Below are 19,530 nucleotides of genomic sequence, written 5' to 3' on the forward strand. Positions count from 1 at the left end.
TCAGTATGCATTTCATTTCCTCTGAATTATCACTCATGAAAATAATTTCTGGTATAGATAGATTGCTTACATCTTCTTCTGTAAAGACTGAAGCAAAGAATTAATTCAGTCAGTCTGCTAGGCTTTTTGCTCCTTCTTCATCTAACAGTCCCACAGATTTCTTCACAGGCTTTCCTCTTCTGATGTACTTGAAAAAGCTGTTAGGTTTTTCTCTGTGTCAAGTTTCTCTTCATATTCTTTTAGCCTTCTTTATCAATGCTTTGCATCTAACTTGCCAGTGCTTATATCGCTTCTTATTTTCTTCAGTTGGATCCTTTTTTTTTCTGTTCTTTTGAAGGATGTTCTTTTGGCTCTGATAGCCTTTTTCAATTCACCTTTTAATCATGCTGGCTAGAGTGGACCAAAACTTCCCCCCCCTCCTGTTGACCAAAATTGCTACCAAAGCTGTCAACACATCATCTGCAACTTATTGCTGGTTTTGGCTGGAAGCGAAACCTAGAGACTAGTTGTGTGAATGTGCAGTGGTGAAATCCACTGGGCATGGTCAGACCTTGCAGTCAGCAGCTCTCTGATAAAACCCATAGGGGATTATTACCCTCCAGTTCTAGGAAATACAAGCTCTAGCTGACAACTGGGAGAGCCATTTTAACAAGGATTCCTCAGCAAGTCTGGCACATTTAGGTTCCCAAGTCATTACCACCAGCTTTTTATGTTTACCCAAACTGCACAAGTAATGAGAGAAAGTAACATTGAGCATGTCCAAAATGGCGGCATGACAAGCTGTGTTTTGAGCTCCTTCTAAGCTCGTTACCTCAACTTTATAAGAGTTTTTAACCTCTCCAGATGCCCCATACAAAGAGGAAGAGAATAATTGAGGCTATTCATTTGCCAGCCAGTTTGTCCTTATCAGTGCAGCAGAGCATTGAGTGCTATGACACTGGGACCTTGACAGTTAATTCCGGATATATAGGCCCTTCACTGTGGCAGTGTGAAGGAGCACTAGCCGCTTTGGGACATAATGTTACTCTTACCTCCCCTACCCGGATTCCAGTCCAGTGCATGCTGCATTGTGATGGCTGAGTCTTATGTGCTGGAGTCGATGGCTTTGCATGCCTTAGGTAATGGCCATATGCTGTCAATTCTCTGTGAATTGGAGATCTTTGGAGCAGAGAAAAGTTTAGCTGCTCTTACTGCAGTTACATTACTCTCATAGAAACATGTGGACAGATAAAGACCATATGGCCCTATCTAGTAACGTAACATAACATAAATTTATATACTACAAAAGCCTTTCAGTTCTATGCGGTTTTCAAAAGAGATGGGCTGACCATTGTCAGTGAGCTACAATAGATAAAATATTGGCATCAATGAGTTAACAATAGTTAACAATAGTCTGCCCAACCATGCCATCCACTATCCCCTCCTCTCCCTTAGAGATCCAATGTATTTGTCCCAAGCTGTCTTGAATTCAGATAAACTCTTAATCTCAGTCTGGAAGGCTTTGGAAGAGTTGATTCCACAGTCAAGAAATCCACTAAGAAGGTTTTTGGAAGTGGAAGCAATTAAGGTTGATTCCTCTAACCAGTTTCAGCAGATACAATGGATATTAAGAATCTGCAAGACTTAAAAAACTCAGGAGCAAATGCACAAAACTCCAGTGCTGTAGAAGAAAAGCACTTCTGTTTTTAGCAACCAATGCTCAATACTTAACAGCATGCAAATTAAAGGCACACTGTTAGTGTTGAGCATTGGTTGGTAAAGGGGTCCAATTCTAACTGGTGCATGCTTACAACAACTGTTTGGTAAGCACAGCTCTTGTGCGTATGTCCAGTTTGGACCCTCCTGACAAAAAAAATGCCCTGCTGGTCTACTGGACACCCCTGATTCTGACCCCATCCCGCCTCTGTACCTGAACAGCCAGAGCCTGGTGGCCTACTGAAATCCCTCCCCTTGTCTTTTTTAGATGAAGGCAGGAAGAGTTTTTTCTTAATATTGTAATTAGACCCCTCCTAGTGCATTTCAAGTTGCACTTGGCAGGGTGCTATCATTTTGACAAGAGTGGGTTCAGGAGAGGTGTGGGGAGGCCTTTCTCCTGCCTCCAACTAAAGGTATGAGGGGAGGAAATGGACGTAATTAGGCCACCAGGGTAATGTATTTGGATCAGAGGGGTTCACTAGACCACTAGGGATTCCTCAAAGTTGGAGGGGGTTCGGGGGGTCCACTGTACCACCAAGTAATTTCTAAAGGTTGGAGGGAAGGTGGGAAAGGGGTTGGGGTCCACTGTGGAATTTTTAAGTTTGGGTGAAGGTGGTTGGGGTTTGGGTATAAGGAATGGCTGCTGCCTGTGGTAATCTTCCTATCAGTGCCTAAGCCAATCAGTGCTCAGGCACTTACAGGAAAGCTAGCACAGGACTATCAACAGCTCAGAACTGTTGGTATTTTCAGCTACTAAGGCAGGGGTTTTCCTTGTGCTGTTTTTCTGAGCATTAGAGCAGTGGAATCAAACTCACGGGCCACATGCGGCCCACCAGGTACTATTTTGAGGCCCGCGGTATGTGCCTCAAAATAGTGAAAAACTATCTAAACTTCACTTTCTGCATATTGTGCTGCTTTCAGCTGCGTATAGCTGAAATAATCAGAAGCAATTAAGGAAAGATTTATAAACTATAACGAGTTTTACCTCATGCAAAGTGCCTACAAATCCAAAATGTGGCCCTGCAAAGGGTTTGAATTTGAGACCGCTGCATTAGAGGGACTTGCCAGTAAGCTCATTTTAAATACCAGTGAGCTCATTAGCATAGGACTTTTGGTCACTGCTTCTATGCAAAGTAAAGCAGTGGCTGAAAGTTTCTGTGCATTACTCTCAAAATAACGTTCCAGTTAGGTTGGCTAAAACCAGTTTAACTGAAATGTGTAAGTTTTGTGTATCTGCCCCTAGGTTGAATGCATCTTTATAGAAAAATTGAGCAGATCAAAAATTTCAGTCAGCAACTTAACCTTCAGATTTTGAGTTTTCCTAAGATTCCTGGAATGTCACCATCAGAATTTCTATACAGTATTTCTGGAATATCTCTAAAATTTTCTTCAGTAGCAGTTCCCCCTTTTCAATAAGACATTTTATATACCAGATTCTTCAAAGAAATCCCATGGTCAGGATATTCCAGGATGAGCTCAGGAAGAACAAATTGACTTTAATAATTTGTCTGTGATATTGGAGGCATCCATAACAGAGACAGCATGAAAGTCCTTGGTGGAATGCAGCTCATAGTATGGGAGGTAACTGTGTTGGGTCCGCTGGGAAATAGTGATCAAAACCATGATCAAATTTGAGCTGATAACTGGAATGATGTCACTAAAGAAATCTACTGTAGCGGCATTTAATTTTCACAAGTGTGACTATGATAAAATTAGGAAAATGGTTAAAAAGAAGCTAAAAGGATCTGTGGCAAAGGTCAGAAGTGTAAACCAGGTGTGGCTGTTTAAAAATACCATCGTAGAAGCCCAGACCAGATGTATTCCACATATTAAAAATGGTGGAAAGAAGAGAAATCGAGAGCTGGTGTGGTTAAAATGTGAAATGAAAGAGGCTATTACAGCCAAGAAAACATCCTTTAAAGAATGGAAAAAGGATTCCAGTGAGGAAACATAACCACTGGCAAGTTAGATGCAAAACATTGATAAAGAAAGCTAAACAAGAATATGAAGAACAACTTGCCAAAGAGGCAAAAACACTCATAATAACCATTTTTTTAGGTACATCAAAAGCAGAAAACCTGTGAGGGAATCTGTGGGACTGTTGGATGATAAGGAATAAAAGGTGCACTCAGGGAGGATAAGGCTATAGCGGAGAGACTGAATGAATTCTTTGTTTCGGTTTTTATGGAAGAAGATATAAGAAATCTTCCAGAACTGGAAATGGTTTTCAAGGGTGATGAGGCAGAGGAATTGAAAGAAATCTCGGTGAACCTGAAAGATGTACTAAGCCAAATTGACAAGTTAAAGAGTGATAAATCACCTTGACTGGATGATATACATCCCAGGGTACTGAAAGAACTCAAACATGAAATTGCTGATCTGTTAGTGATCTGTAACCTATCGCTAAAAACATCTGTAGTACCTGAAGATTGGAGGGTGGCCAGTGTTTCCCCCAATTTTTAAAAAGGGTTCCAGGGGAACTCTGGGGATTTACAGACTGGTAAACCTGACCTCAGTGCCAGGCAAAATAGTGGAAACAATTACTAAAATTAAAATTGTGGAACATGATTTAATGAGACAGTCAGCATGGGTTCAGCCGAGGGAGGTCTTACCTTACCAATTTTGCTTGACTTTGTGAAGGTGTGAATAAACATGTGGATAAAGGGGAGCCGGTTGATGAAGTGTATATAGGTTTCCAGAAAGCTTTTGCTAAAGTTCCTCATGAGAGACTCCTGAGAAAATTAGTCATGGGATATGAGGCAATGTTCAATTGTGGATTAAGAATTGGTTATCAGACAGAAAACAAAGGGTAGGGTTAAATGGCTACTGTTCTCAATGGAGGAGGGTAAATAGTGGTATGCTGCAGGGATCTGTACTGGGACCGGTGCTATTTAACTTATTTATAAATGATCTGGAAATGGAAACTACAAGTGAGGTGATTAAATTTGCAGATGACACTAAACTGTTCAAAGTTGTTAAAACGCATTCAGACAGTGAAAAACTGCAGGAAGACCTTAGGAAATTGGAAGTTTGGGTGTCCAAATGACAGATTAAATTTAATGTGGACAAATGCAAAGTGATGCACGTTGGGAAGAATAATCCAAATTATAGTTACCGGATGCTAGGGCCCACCATGGGGGTCAGCACTAAAAAAAAAAAAAAAGATTTGGGTGTCATTGTGGACAATACCCTAAAACCTTCCCCTGAATGTGGTCAACCCAGGTCCCAAGTACCTAACAAGATCCCAAGTAGTAAAATATATTTTTTTTTGCTGCTTATCCTAGAATTCTGTTCCTAGAGCCATGATCCAGGCAACTTGTGAATCGGACATATGATAATATAATGCCTGCTTGTATTTGGAGAAGGCAAGACTACTCACCTGTTGAAGGTGTTCTCTGAGGACAGCAGGCATATATTCTCAGAACCTTCAAACCTCCCCTAGTTGGCTTCTTAGCTATCTTACTGAACTGTGAGTCCTGCTAGCTGATATAGCAAAATGTATCACAGCTTGGTGGGAAGGCACCACAGCACATGTGTGGTACAGGCAGTACTTAAAATTTAAAGTGACAGTACACTTTTGACTTTTTTGTACCGAGTTCTGTGGATGACATCGCCCATATTTGAGAATATATGCCTGCTGTCATCTGAGAACATCTGCTACTGGTGAATAATTTTGGTTTCTCCAAGGACAGCAGATATAAATTCTCACAACAAAAGAAAAACTCATCAGTTCTACAGTAAAATGGAAAGACCAAAAACAAAGGAAACCGTGGAGAGGATGTTCTTGATGCAGGCGTTTATTCAATCAATAAAACAATGCAGTATAAAAATCCACATATACATGAAGTAAAGTCAGTGTTCTCCCCAGAAATTTTTTCCAGGCAGGTGGCATGAAAAAGTAGCCGGGTGATGCGGGATGGGGAAATTTGGTGGTGGGGAAAATTAACCCCCTCTTTTACTAAGGTGCACTAGCATTTTTTAGCGTGTGCAAACCCCCACGCTATGTGGGAAAACTAACGCCAGCTCAATGCTGGCGTTAGCATCTAGTGCGCATGGCAATTCTGTGCGCGCTAAGCGCACGATAAAACCACTATCACAACTTAGTAAAAGGAGCCCTAAATGTGTACTATTTTTATTAGTTAATTATTATTATTTTCCAATTCTCAATATGACTTCATTTTTTTAAGATTTGACACTTGTGCAAGAATATTTTTACTAAATTTAAGAAGTATCCAGTTCTAGAAGGGAATAATTAGATATTTGTCCTCTTTCAAATGGTATAGAGGTTTAAAAAAGGGAAAGGCATTAATGAAGTCATTAGGTTCAATCTAGCCATTTATTTCTGATTGAATTTAAACAAATAAAAAAAAAAAAAAGATAAATAAAGCTCATCCAGTCATACAAGAAATGGCTCTACAGCAGGGGTGTCCACACTTTTTGGGCTTGCAAGCTACTTTTAAAATGACCAAGTCAAAATGATCTACCAACAATAAAATTTTAAAAAATACAAAGCACACTGTATGCAGAGAAAATGTTAATTATCATTTATATTCCGCGGATTTTCAAAGAGGTCAAGGCAGATGACTATGCAATGTCACCTCAGGAACAACTATACAAAAATAGACAAATATACCCCCTCCCTTTTTACTAAACCGCAATAGGGTTTTTTAGCACAGGGAGATGCGCTGAATGCCCTGCGCTGTTCTTGATGCTCATAGGCTCCCTGCGCTATAAACCGCTATTGTGGTTTAGTAAAAGGGGGCCATAGTGCAAAATATAGACAGCAGATATAAATTCTCAAAACGGACACATTTTGATCACTAAATTGAAAATAAAATCATTTTTCCTACTTTTTTGTCTGGTGATTTCATGAGTCTCTGGTTGCACTTCCTTCTTCTGACTGTAAATCCAATATTTCTTTCTTTCTGTCCCTCACCTTTTCTTTCTGTCTTTCTTTCTTTCTCTCTCCCCCCTGCCTGCCTGTCTTTCTCCCCCTGCCCCCCTCTTTATTTCTGCCTGTCTTTCTTTCTCTCTCCCCCTGCCCCCCCCAAGCCATCACGCCGATTTCTCCACTTCTGATTCTTTCTCTACCCCCTAAGCCACCACGCCAATTTCTCCCTGCTGGTTCCCCGAGCCAGGCCAGGCACATACAAGCGCCGGACTCACAAGACTTCACCTCTTGATGTCAATTCTAACATCGGAGAGGAAGTTTCAGGCCAGCCAGGCAGCGATTGGCTGGCCCAGAACTTCCTCTCCGACATCAGAATTGACATCAGAGGTGAAGTCTTGTGAGTCCAGTGCTTGTACGCGCCTGGCCTGGCTCAGGGAGGCAGGAAGAAAAAGAATGGAATGCGATCGATGCACATTGCCTTTGCAATCTACTGGTCAATTGCGATCGATCATTTGGGCACCCCTTCTGTTATGGTATCCTGTCCTGACCTGAGGAAAGGGGTTTAGTCCCAAAAAAACTGATTTATTTCCATTTCCTATTTATAAACTTTAATCAATACAGTTACAATACTACTTGATTATACGTAAAGCAACAAAACAGTTTTTTTCTACCGTTTGTCGTTTCTGCTTTAATCATCTTCTCTTTGCTCTCTTCTTTCTATTCTGTGCAACATTTGTCCTCTCTTTGCCCCTTCCACCCAGCCTTTGCCCTCTCTCTCTCTCTACCCCTTCCATCTATTGTCCACCCTCTCTCTGCCCCTTGCATCCACTGTCCACCCTCTCTGCCCTTTCCATCCAGTGTTCGCCCTCTCTCTGTTCCATATGGCATCTTCCCTCTTTCTATGTCCCTTCAATAAACTGTATATCCTGTGCCCTTTCTCTCCCTTGTACACAATTCATTTCACCTCCCCTATGCTCTAGCATCTCTCTCTTCTCCTTTCCTTCCTTCCTTTCCACTTCACCCCATGGTCTGGCATCTCTATCTCCTTCCCTTCTCTTTCCCCATGCCCTGCCATCTCCCTCCCCCCTCCCCCCCTCCCCCTATATGCGCTGACATCTCTCTCCCCCTCCATGGTCTGGTAGCTCTTTTCCTTTCCCTCCCTCTCTCCCGTGGTCTTGGTATCTCTTGCCTCTCCTCTCCCTTCCCTGGTCTTCCTTCTCCCCTCCCCCCTCCCCAATTGGGTGCTGCTGCAGCACTTCTCTTCCCCTCACCAATTGGGTGCAGCAGCAACTTTTCTCTCCCCCCCCAATTGGGTACACCGGCTTTTCTCTTCCCCCTCCCCCCAAAAAAAATTGGGTGCTGCAGCAGCAACATTTCTCTTCCCTTTCTCCCAAAAATGGGTGCAGCAGCAGAACATTTCTCTTCCCCCACCCCTCCCCCATTCGGTGCAACAGCAGCTTTTCTCTTCCCATCCCTCTCAGCTCACACACCCGTCAGCACAAGTTGTAAGCTTCCCTCCATCGCTGACCTATCTTCCATAGGTCAGCGACGGAGGGAAGCTTACAACTTGCTACTTTTACTTGCTTCGGGCCTTCCTCGTTGCCGGGTCCTGCCTACTTTCTGTTTCCGCAAAGGCAGGATCCAGCAGCGAGGAAGGCCCGAAGTAAGTAAAACAATTAACCTCAGTTTGGTGGGATAAAGCTTTAGAAACTTGGTAAGCCCTACAAGTGGTTCGCTGCTAGGCGCGCTGGGACAAGGCAGGGAGGACGGGGTTTTCGTTACATAAGTTGCATAGGTTGTCAGGTGCAGACAGGCCACACAGGTGATGGCTTCCCAATACCTCGAACATGAGTCCCAGCAAGATGACCATGGCCAAGCACGACACCATATCGGCATGATTTTGAATCACGAACTCTTGGCTGAAGACTGGGGTGCTCTTATTTTTCTTCCGCAGTCCCATGCTGGCTGGCCAACGGGCTCACCGCCCGCCCTGCACCGCAGCACAACAACGAGCGCTAAGAGGGGCTAAGCACGCAGACGCTACCCCCCCTCTTTCCAGGGGCAAACCGCAAACTAATCGTCCTACCAGCCCACTCCGCCTCCTCCTGCTCCTCCTCCTCCTCCATCCTTAGGCACAACTCACCATGCACATAAGCTTGCTTCCCTCCCTCCCTTCCTTCAACTCGCTGCCCTATCTCCTGCCTTAGCCTTCAGGTTTTTTTAAAATTTTGACAGTCAGGCGCTCACCTAAATTAGCCTGGTGGAGCGCCCGGCTAAAACCCGCTAAGGAGAACACTGAGTAAAGTAGACCCAACACAGTCTGTGTTTTGACAAACATATCTTCCTCAGTGGTCCTAGACTGAGTTAGAGAAAACAAATGTGGATATTGGGAGATCAACAAAAGCAGTGTGTAATTTCTGCAGCACCATTTGAAGATTTGGTCTTTGTTGATCTTCCAGTTTTCACATTTGTTTTCTCTAATTCAACCTAGGACCCCTGAGGAAGATGTGTTTGTCGAAACATGGACCGTGTAAATGTGGATTTTTATACTCCATCGTTTCATTGATTGAATAAATGCCTGCATCAAGAACATCCTCTCCACAGTTTCCTTTATTTATATAAATTCTCACAACCCACTCACCTTCCCTAGTTGGCTCCTTAGGTGGTTTTTTTAAATTGAACTATCATTTCCGTGTTTCAATGTCAGATGGGAAAGCTTCGACAAGTGCGTGTTGTGGACACTGCCTATAGATTTAAAGTGACAGTTCACTTGGCAGTGTTGGTAACGGGTTCCATGGATGACATCACCCACATGTGAGAATTTATGCCTGCTGTTGGAGAGCCACTGCTACAGGTAAGTATCTTTTCTTTCATGGCTACATTCTTTTTTGAAAGCACTCAACTAAGTTCAGATTTAATGTATTTTATATTTTATTGTTTAGTGAGGATGAAGATGATGACCTTCAATTTGCTGACCATGATTATGAAGTACCACCGAAAAAAGGATCAAAGAAAATCTGGAACAGAGTAAAATGGACAAGAGATGAGGTAATTCTACATGATTCTACACTGTCCTTCAACGACCACCTCAACTCCCTGGTAAAAAAATGCTATTTCAGCCTTCACTTGTTGAGGTCAGTACGATCCTGTTTCCATCAAAAACATTTCGCCGTTCTCGTCCAATCCATCATCCTCTCCAGACTGGACTATTGCAATTCCATCTTCATATGCCTAACGAAGAAAAACCTCCACAGACTCCAACGGATCCAAAATGCCGTGGCCAAGCTTATCTTTGCAAAAAGTAAATTCGATCACGTCTCACCACTCCTTCTCAAGCTTCACTGGCTTCCGATAATTTCCAGAGTCCACTTCAAATGCATCAGCCTAACTTTCAAGATCCTCCACGGCATCCTTCCTTCATTAATTCCACTTTCCTGGAATTCCTCGAATCTTAGTACCACCAGACCTACCCAAAAATCGAAACTATCCTTCCCCCTCATTAAAAGGCATTTCCCACCCAGGAAAACTGGGGACTTCCCTCCTCTTCAGATTCACCGAGCTCTGGAATAACCTCACCTCCCCCCTTCGGAACCTGAGTGCCCTCCAACCCTTCCGTAAACATCTGAAAACCTGGCTTTTCTCAAAAATCTAACTCTCCCTCCTCATCTAACATCCTAGCTCTCTAACATTCTTCTATCCTCCGATCTTCATCTAACCCTTTCCCTGGAGTTCCTTTCTCATTACAATCCCTGTAAACCGTGCCGAGTTCCATGACCATGGAGATGGCGCGGTATACAAACCTAAGGTTTAGTTTAGTTTAGTAATGGTTAGTAGACTGCTGTTTGTTGCATTGTGTAAGAGTTCTGTATCTTCCTGCTGATACTGATCTTTGAAATACTCAGGATGACAAGTTAAAGAAGCTGGTAGAACAATATGGAACAGAAGACTGGGGTTTAGTTGCCAATCATCTTCAGGTAAGTTTTTGAATCAGTATTCAGTATTTCCATGTAAAGTACAATTGTGAATGATGCCTTGAGATTCTGCTTTATTTTTACCCATTGGTGAGATTGTCATTACCTTTTTGGTAGATGCATTTACCTTAGCCTGTTTACCAATACTGTTGTGAAGCTTAGTAGTTCTAAAACTAGAAAAGATTATATCAAAGTTCCAATATGCAAAGAGATATTGACGTCTGTTTTGCCATTGATAGGGACTTTTCTAAAGAATTATATGCACTTAAGTATTCATTACAGACATCAGAAAAACTCAGTGATTTGTTTCTTAGTCTTTGTAACTGTATGATCACTTTATTTAAATAATTCAACTATTTACATAACTATGACATCATTATCTAAACATAGATCTAGGTAAAAGTACCTTTTGTGCACCCACCAGTCAAATGAGAGATTCTTTAGAATCAAACTTCAAGCTTGGAAAACTTAGTAATAAGAATCGTGCGAAGCTATCGGTATACTGACTAATCTTCTGTCTTCCTCCTTCAGTGTAGAGATACAATATAATTTTGTTTTCTGCCTTGCAAATTGTCCTAATGGAAGTTGTATGTAATTTAGAAAAATATAAACTTTGCTTAACAGAAATTGTCCCAGAACAAGCAGGCAACATATTCTCACATAGGGATGATGTCTTATATGGAGCCCAGTATGGACAGTGTAAAAATGTCTATCACTTTAAGCTTTAGAAGCTTTAATACTGCCTGCGCCATGCGAGTGACTTCCTGCCTGACACTGGCTCATGAGGTTGTCAGTTTTTAATTTTCCGTAGAGTGAAGAACACGTATCTAAACTGTCTAGTTTAGTTTGCCTTTCTCGCTTCATATTTTTCATTAATTTTATTATTTCTTTCTTGTTACTTGTTTTTCGTTTACATCCTTTACAATATCAAGTAAATTTATTTTTTTTCATTTTTGGGGCCAGTAGGTGTTTTTGCAGCCTTTGTCCCCGCCGACAGCCTCGATGGCTTTTCAGCCTTCTTACACTTGACCTGTGCTGTTGGTCTTTCCTGCTAGATCTCTTCCAAATCTTCCAGGGCTAAAAAAACCCCAACATATCAAACAAGAAGAATAAATGCTTTACCAAACAAATTTTTTTATTCTTTTTGTTCCTGCCTTTTATTTCTTTAAGAAGGCCTGGGGTTGGGTACCTGGCAAGTTGGCCTTTTTCTGTGGTACTGTTTTCCTAGCATCGACATCGACTTCTTCCATCAACATCGACATCATCAAGCGTCATGGGCATATCTCACATAGTCTTTTGAGCAGGATATTCCATTTTATCGCCTGCCAGAATTTCCAGACTTCAGTTGACTGGGAAGAATCCACTATGGCTATAGATTTAAAAAAAAAGTTGAATAATCCTGTACATCAGAAGTATTCCTTCATAAAGAGCCTACTAATCATGGAACACCTGTTCTGCCGGGTTCTATGCTTCCAATGGGAATCCATCAAGGGTGTAGAGCTTGTAAAGATGGATCTCCTATTTTAACCATCATAACTCAGTTTCTTGCCATGCCAAGCTTCTGAACAGAGGGATCCGTTAGAGGTGTGGACTTGGATCTCCTCGTCCATTTGGAAATATTTTTAGCCATCATTGACTCTGTTGACAATGGACTCCACTTTGGGTATAGAGCAGGTGTGTCCAACCCAAGGCTCGGCCAGGTGTTTTATGTGGCCTGACTTGAGGGCGAATTGGTGTTTTGTTCATTGCTGCCCCTGGTGTTTAACTTCTGGCCGGCTCCCTCCTCCTTCCTGCCAGTTGTTTCTCTGCACAAAGCTGCGGGCGGCGGTTCCTATGTGCATCCCGTGACTGAGCCGGAAGCCTTCCTTCTGACGTTGCCTCCTTCTGACATTCAAAAGGCTTCCAACTCAGCTGTGGGATGTGCGTAGGAGCTGCCGTGGGACATGCGTAGGAGCCGCCACCTGCAGCTTTCTGCAGAGAAACAACTAGTAGGAAGGAGGAGGGAGCCGGCTAGAAGGTAAACACCTGCTGGAGGGAGGCATATACTTGAGACACAGAATGGAGGGAGAGGGCATGTTGGGACTCAAGAGGGGAGGGAGCACAAACTTCGGACAAATTATGGAAGTAAGGAGGGTTGGGGGCATGAACTTGGGACATAGAATGAAGGGAAGGAGGGATAGGATGAGCCATAGGATGGAAGAATGGAGGGAGTGAGGTAAAGAGATGCTTAGGTGAGGGAGGGAACAGAAAGGGAGAATTTGGTTGTCAGAGAAGGAAAGAGATAGTGCACATGGGGAGATGAAGAAAGAGGAAAATTGTTGGGCATAGGGAGAGAGAATTATTGGACATGATAGTGGGAGAGAAGTGAGCTAGAGATGCAAGTTCATGCCCCCAACCCTCCTTCCTTCCATAATTTGTCCAAAGTTTGTGCTCCCTCCCCTCTTGAGTCCCAACATGCCCTCTCCCTCCATTCTGTGTCTCAAGTATATGCCTCCCTCCAGCAGGTGTTTACCTTCTAGCCGGCTCCCTCCTCCTTCCTGCTAGTTGTTTCTCTGCAGAAAGCTGTAGGTGGCGGCTCCTACGCACGTCCCACGGCTAAATTTGTTGAAGTCACCTAACAATACTGTGTCCCCACGCAAGGTGATATTCTCTATATCTCCGATTAATTCCATATCTAGGCCATCCTGTTGTCTTGGGGGTCTGTATATTACGCCAAGATACAGGCATTTGTCCTTCCCTCTGGCCAAATTTACCCAAAGGGATTCTCCACTACACTGGGGCTTGGGAATGGGGCTTGGGAAAAAACACTGGAAGAACAATGGACTGGTTGAGGTGGAAATCCGAAACCACCTTAGGCAAGAACTTAGGATGAGTACAAAGGACCACCTTGTCATGATGAAAAACAGTAAAAGGCAGGTCCGCAAACAGAGCTTGCCGCTCACTGACTCTGCAAGCAGACCTGAGGGCAATCAGAAACACCACCTTCCAAGTGAGATACTTCAGATGAGCCTTATCAATGGGTTCAAACGGAGGTTTCATCAATTGAGCCAGAACCACATTAAGATCCCAAACCACAGGGGGGGGGGGGGCTTGTGTGAAGGGTGGACATTGAAAAGGCCCTTCATAAATCGGGAAACCACCGGATGGACCGAGAGCGAATTCCCATCAATCGGCTGATGAAAGGCAGCAATCGCACTGAGGTAGACTCGAACAGAAGTCGATTTGAGACCAGACCGAGACAAGTGCATCAGATAATCCAGCACGGAGGACAAGGAGGCAGACAGTGGCTCCACGCAATGCGTTGCACACCACGCAGCAAATCTAGTCCATTTCTGGGAGTAGCATTGTCTAGTGGAACTCTTCTGAGAAGCCTCGAGGACATCCTGCACCGACAGAGAAAAACCAAAGGAGGGAAATAGGTGGAAAGTAACCACGCTGTTAAGTGTAGAGACTGTAGATTGGGATGCAGCAGTGAACCCCGGCTCTGAGACAGCAGAGAAGGAAATACAGGCAGAAGCAGAGGCTCCCTGGCACTGAGTCGGAGGAGAAGGGAGAACCACGGCTGTCTGGGCTACCGAGAAGCTATCAAAATCATGGTGGCGTGGACCCATTCTCATCCTGGGGAGGTGGCGCTTCACACTCTTGACTGTAAGAGGGTGTTGGCTATTTACCTCCAGCGCACCCAGTCTCATTGGACGGCTCCTCAACTCTTCATATCTTTTGATCCTAATCGGTTGGGGCGTCCTGTTTCCAAGCATACCTTGTCCAACTGGTTGGCTGCTTGTATTTCCTTCTGCTACGCTCAGGCTGGTCTCCCGCTGCAGGGTCGAGTCGAGGGGCATAAAGTCCGAGCGATGGCAGCGTCTGTCGCTTTCCTCAGGTCCATGCCTATTGAGGAGATCTGCAAGGCCGCCACTTGGTCCTCGCTTCATACATTCACCTCTCACTACTGTCTGGATACTTTCTCCAGGTGTGACGGCCAGTTCGGCCAGTCGGTTTTACGTAATCTGTTCTAAATTGTCAACTCTCCCATCGTCCCATCCAGGTTAGCTTGGAGGTCACCCATATGTAGAGAATATGCTGCCTGCTTATCTTGGGATACAGCACAGTTACTTACCGTAACAGTTGTTATCCAGGGACAACAGGCAGATATTCTCGCAACCCTCCCACCTCCCCGGGTTGGCTTCTTTGCTAGCTATTTGAACTGAGGACCACGTTGAGGAGACGCACCCTCTAGATCAACGGGAAGGCACACGTTTGCTTGAAAAGCTGTCCGCGACGGGACTCTGTGGATGACGTCACCCACATGTAGAGAATATCTGCCTGCTGCCCCTGGATAACACCTGTTATGGTAAGTAACTGTGCTGTTTGGTTGAGGATGGGCTGGGGATGGTTTCAGTGGCGGGGATGGTATAGATGGGCTGGAGACTTCAGTAGTTGGAACCTAAGCACAGTACCAGGCAGAGCTTTGGATTCTTGCCCAGAAATAGCTAAGAAAAAAAAAAAAAAAAGATTTTTTTTTTTTAGATTTAATCAGGTTGGGCAGACTGTATGGACCATTTGGGTCTTTATTTGCCATCATCTACTATGTTACTATCACTGGTATAGTTACTGATGGCGTCCTGGCGATGGTAGCTAAAAGAGAGGGACTTATAAATTAATAGAAGACGATGCAATTGCCGCCCAAAGCTCACCTTTGATGAAGTATTATTGCATAGAGAAATATCCCTCGCCTTCATAATCATGACTTATTCATGTCATCGCTTTTTGGCAGCACCTACATTTGTGAGCAACTATTTTTAAGAATGAAGCACACTAAAAGTAAAATTAGAGCCAAGATATCTGATGAGCATTTTGAGCACTCACTGAGAATTGCAACTACAGTTGGTACCTTGGTTTACGAGCATAATTCATTCCAGAAGCATGCTCGTAAACCAAAACACTCGTATATCAAAGTAACTTTTCCCATAAAGAGTTAGTGTAAACTAGAACAATTCGTTCCACATCCCCAAAAACTTAATTACCATTAGCGACGCCTCCACTGCTGCCTCTGCCATAGACCTATCCATGTGGCTCCTCCATTCTCCTCCTCTGCTGCTGTTCGCTGCCTCACAAATGTTCGCTGCCTCTCATTGTGGGTTGTGCAGGTGGTGATAGTGCGCCCTGGCTCCAGGGTGCTGGCTGTAAGCAAACCGCCACCGAGCAAACCACGTTACTCGTAAACCGAGGTTTGACTGTACTTCCATCGAACCAAATATTGATAACACTGGTTTATCAAACTCTTTGTCAAAAATCCCACTAGTTTTATGTTACCCTCTGTTCTATTACTTAGGCCAGGGTAATTTATTAAGATTTGAAAAGGGTATGAGAGCTGAGTTTGGAGTGCCTTGGTGAACCTCACGCCCAATAAAGTGCAAAAATGTCATTTATTATAATAATAATGAAAAAAAAAAAATCTCTTGCAGCTGATTGTGATTTGTGATGGGGTAGATTTTTTTTCAATGAGATATTCATTAAAATGCTGAGGATTAACAAGATGATGGCTCTAGCGATACTGAGTATCTCATAGGTTGCTATTAAATCCAGTGGCATACTTAGTATATATGACAGCCAGTGCTGATCATTTTTTAACAACCTCTATATAAAAAAGTTATTTTTAGTAATAATCCACGAGTCACACAACAGAGAGGAGACATGATCGAAACATTCAAAATAATGAAGGGAATAGACTTAGTAGATAAAGACAGACTGTTCACACTCTCCAAGGTAGGGAGAACGAGAGGGCACTCTCTAAAGTTGAAAGGGGATAGATTCCATACAAACGTAAGAAAGTTCTTCTTCACCCATAGAGTGGTGGAGAGCTGGAACGCTCTTCCCGAGTCTGTTGTAGGGGAAAACACCCTCCAGGGTTTCAAGACTGCTGGACAAGTTCCTGCTAGAGAATGACACGGTGGCGGTTTACCCGCGGCCACCGCATTTTAGCCGCGGGTCACCCGCCGAAAACGGGGAAGAAAACTAGCAGTCGCTGCGGCGACGGGGACAAGGCCATTCACCGCCCGCGGGGCGGTGAATGGTCTTGTTCCCCGCAGTGAGGCATGAAGGATCGCGCGGTCCCCGCAGCTCACACCCGCCTGCCCAATCGATTCTAGTGTTTAGCCTGCTCTCTCCCTTCTCCTCACCTCAGTTTGTAGAATTTCTTTTTCGGCGACCCGCACGCTATCAGAGAGCCGCGCACCCGCTGCTGCTCAGTTTCGAATCGATCTTCTGCTCTGACGCAACCGGAAACAGGAAGTTGCAGCAGAGCAGAAGATTGAACACTGAGCAGCTGCGCGTGCACGGCTCTTTGGGAAAGCGTGCAGGTCGCCGAAAAAGAAAACCTATAAACTAAGGTGAGGAGAAGGGAGAGAGCTGGCTAAACACTAGGATCGATTGGGCAGGCAGGTAGTGGCTGCGGGGACCGTGCGATCGCTAGTGTTCCCGGCTCAAATTGGAAGGAGGGAGTGAAAGGGAAAAGGATTCTGGGCCAAGGGGATGAAGTCGGAAAGAAAAACCCACAGCAGGAAAGAAAGGGAAGGACTGGCAGGTGAGCCAGATGCTAGAAGCAGGGGGGGGGGGAAGAAAGAGGGAAAAAAGTTAGATGGGGTTGAAAAGAAGAGACACACTGGTATGGAAGAGGAAGATAGGGGAATAGAACAGACATTGAAGGAGGGTGGAGAGGAACAGACCCCCAAGGGAAATGTGGAAGACAGAGTGGGAAGAAGACAGATGCCAGACTATGCGGGAGCAGAGGGAAGAAGATGGGTGCTAGACCAATTGGGGGGGGGGGTTAAGGGAGAGGCACAGTAACAGCAAATGGAAGACGCAGAGAGAAGACACACAGTGGATGGAAGGAATTCAATGAGAAGATGTGGAAAGCAGAAACCAGACAACAAAGGTAGAAAAAAAAATTATATTTATTTATTTATTTTTTGCTTTAGGATAAAATAGTATATTAGTTGTGTTGATAAAAATTTATAAACAAAGCCCTGCCAGCTGAACATCTCTTTCTCTAGTTCAGCAGCAGGAACTTTGATTTATAAGAAAGGAATAAGCTAAATATTACAGTACTAAGGCTTATATGGATGCAGCGGGGACGGGGACGGGGCGGTGAAAGGGATGGCGGTGACGGTGACGGGGCAGTGAAGGGAACGGCGGTGACGGGGCGGTGCAGAGGATGGTGGGCCGGTGACGGGGCGGTGACGGGGACAGATTTTTTCCCCGTGTCATTCTCTAGTTCCTGCTAAACTGGGACGTACACAGGTGAGGCTGGACTCATTTTGGAGCACTGGTCTTTGATCTGGGGGCCGCCGCGTGAGCGGACTGCTGGGCCCGATGGACCACTGGTCTGACCCAGCAGCGGCAATTCTTATGTTCTTATGCAGTGAGCACTAGAACATGCATTGTAGAACTAAACAAGTCAGATCCTGCACAGTCGATGGTAACAGAAAACCATGTCCTTTTCATACACACAGAACACAGATACATCCTCGCCCAATATGGAATAATCACAAACTAAAAATAGAAATATGTAGACAAAAGTTAAACTGAACTGCCAAGAAAACAGACTGCATACAATGCAACACCACAGAAACAGTGACACGTCCCCTAATACTGCGCAAAATATAAAGACAGTAGATGTAAATTTGAAAAAATTGCTACAGAATCACTTTACAAATTAACAAATAGAAATAAAACAAATAATGAGAAATAAGAAAATACCATTTTATTGGACTAATCCATTTTTCAATGAGTAGTAATTAGCTATCAGAGGCCAAATCTTTCTTCAAGACAGTACAGTATACTGCTTTTATGATATCCTGTCCTGACCCGAGGAAAGGGGCTTAGTCCTCCCAAAATTGCCTTATTTCCATTTCCTATTGATAAACTTTAATCATTATAGTTACAATACTACCTGATTCTACGTAAAGCAACAAAAAAATTTTTTTCTACCTTTTGTCGTTTCTGCTTTAATCATCTTCTTTTCGCTCTCTTCTATTCAGTGTTAGTCCTCTCTCCCTTCCATGCATCATCTGTCCTCTCTCTTTGCCCCTTCCATCTATTGTCCACCCTCTCTGCCCCTTGTATCCACTGTTCACCCTCTGTCCTTTCAATCCAGTGTCCGCTCTCTCTATTCCATATGGCATCTTCCCTCTTTCTATGTCCCTTCAATAAACTGTATATCCTGTGCCCTTTCTCCCCTTTGTCCATGATTCATTTCAGCTTCACCCCCTCTCTATTTTTTTGTCTCTGCCCCCTCACCTATTCTCTGGCATCTCTCTCTTCTCCTTTCCTTCCCTCCTCCCATGCCCTGGCATCTACTTTCTCTCCATCTCCCTCCTTGCTCTGGCATCTCCTCTCCTATTCCCTCTGGTTTGGCATTTTATGTCTCCTTAGTTTCCATTCCCTCCCCCATGCCCTGCCATCTCTCTCCTCTCCTTCCATCTCCCCCTCCCACTCCATTATGTGGCATTTCTTCTCCTTCCTTTCTCTCTCTCTCCTTCCTTCCTTTCACCTGGTCTGGCATCTGTCTCCTTCCCCCTTATGCCCTGACAAATCTGTCTCCCCCTCCATGGTCTGGTATCTCCTTCCTTCCCCTCCCTCCCATGGTCTTGGCATCTTTTTCCTCTCCTCTCCCTGGTCTTCTTCTCCCTACTTCCCTCTCCCCAATTGGGTGTAGCAGTAGTATTTCTTTTCACCCTCCCCAATTGGGTGCAAAAGCAGCATTTCTCTTCCCCCCTCCCCACAATTGGGTGCAGCAGCATTTCTCTTCCCCCTCCCCATAATTGGGTGCAGCAGCAGCAGTATTTCTCTTCCCCCTCCCCACAATTGGGTGCAGCAGCAGCAGTATTTCTCTTCCCCCCTCCCCACAATTGGGTGCAGCAGCATTTCTCTTCCCCCATCCCCACAATTGGGTGCAGCAGCATTTCTCTTCCC

The 19,530-nt window shown here is 44.3% G+C and overlaps 1 protein-coding gene across 5 annotated transcripts in view; it reads left to right on the top strand.

Annotated features, from left to right (window-relative positions):
* MYBL1 (MYB proto-oncogene like 1) overlaps positions 1 to 19,530 on the top strand; it is a 242,921-nt gene that overhangs the window by 7,402 nt on the left and 215,989 nt on the right. For all 5 annotated transcript variants that reach the window (XM_033934279.1, XM_033934277.1, XM_033934278.1 and 2 more), the window contains exons 2-3: positions 9,529 to 9,634; positions 10,489 to 10,560. In XM_033934279.1, coding sequence (XP_033790170.1) covers positions 9,529 to 9,634; positions 10,489 to 10,560 — 178 coding nt within the window. The remainder of the gene's footprint in view (positions 1 to 9,528; positions 9,635 to 10,488; positions 10,561 to 19,530) is intronic.

The sequence above is a fragment of the Geotrypetes seraphini genome, chromosome 2 (genome assembly GCF_902459505.1).
Source record: "Geotrypetes seraphini chromosome 2, aGeoSer1.1, whole genome shotgun sequence".
NCBI classification, from domain to species: Eukaryota; Metazoa; Chordata; class Amphibia; order Gymnophiona; family Dermophiidae; genus Geotrypetes; species Geotrypetes seraphini.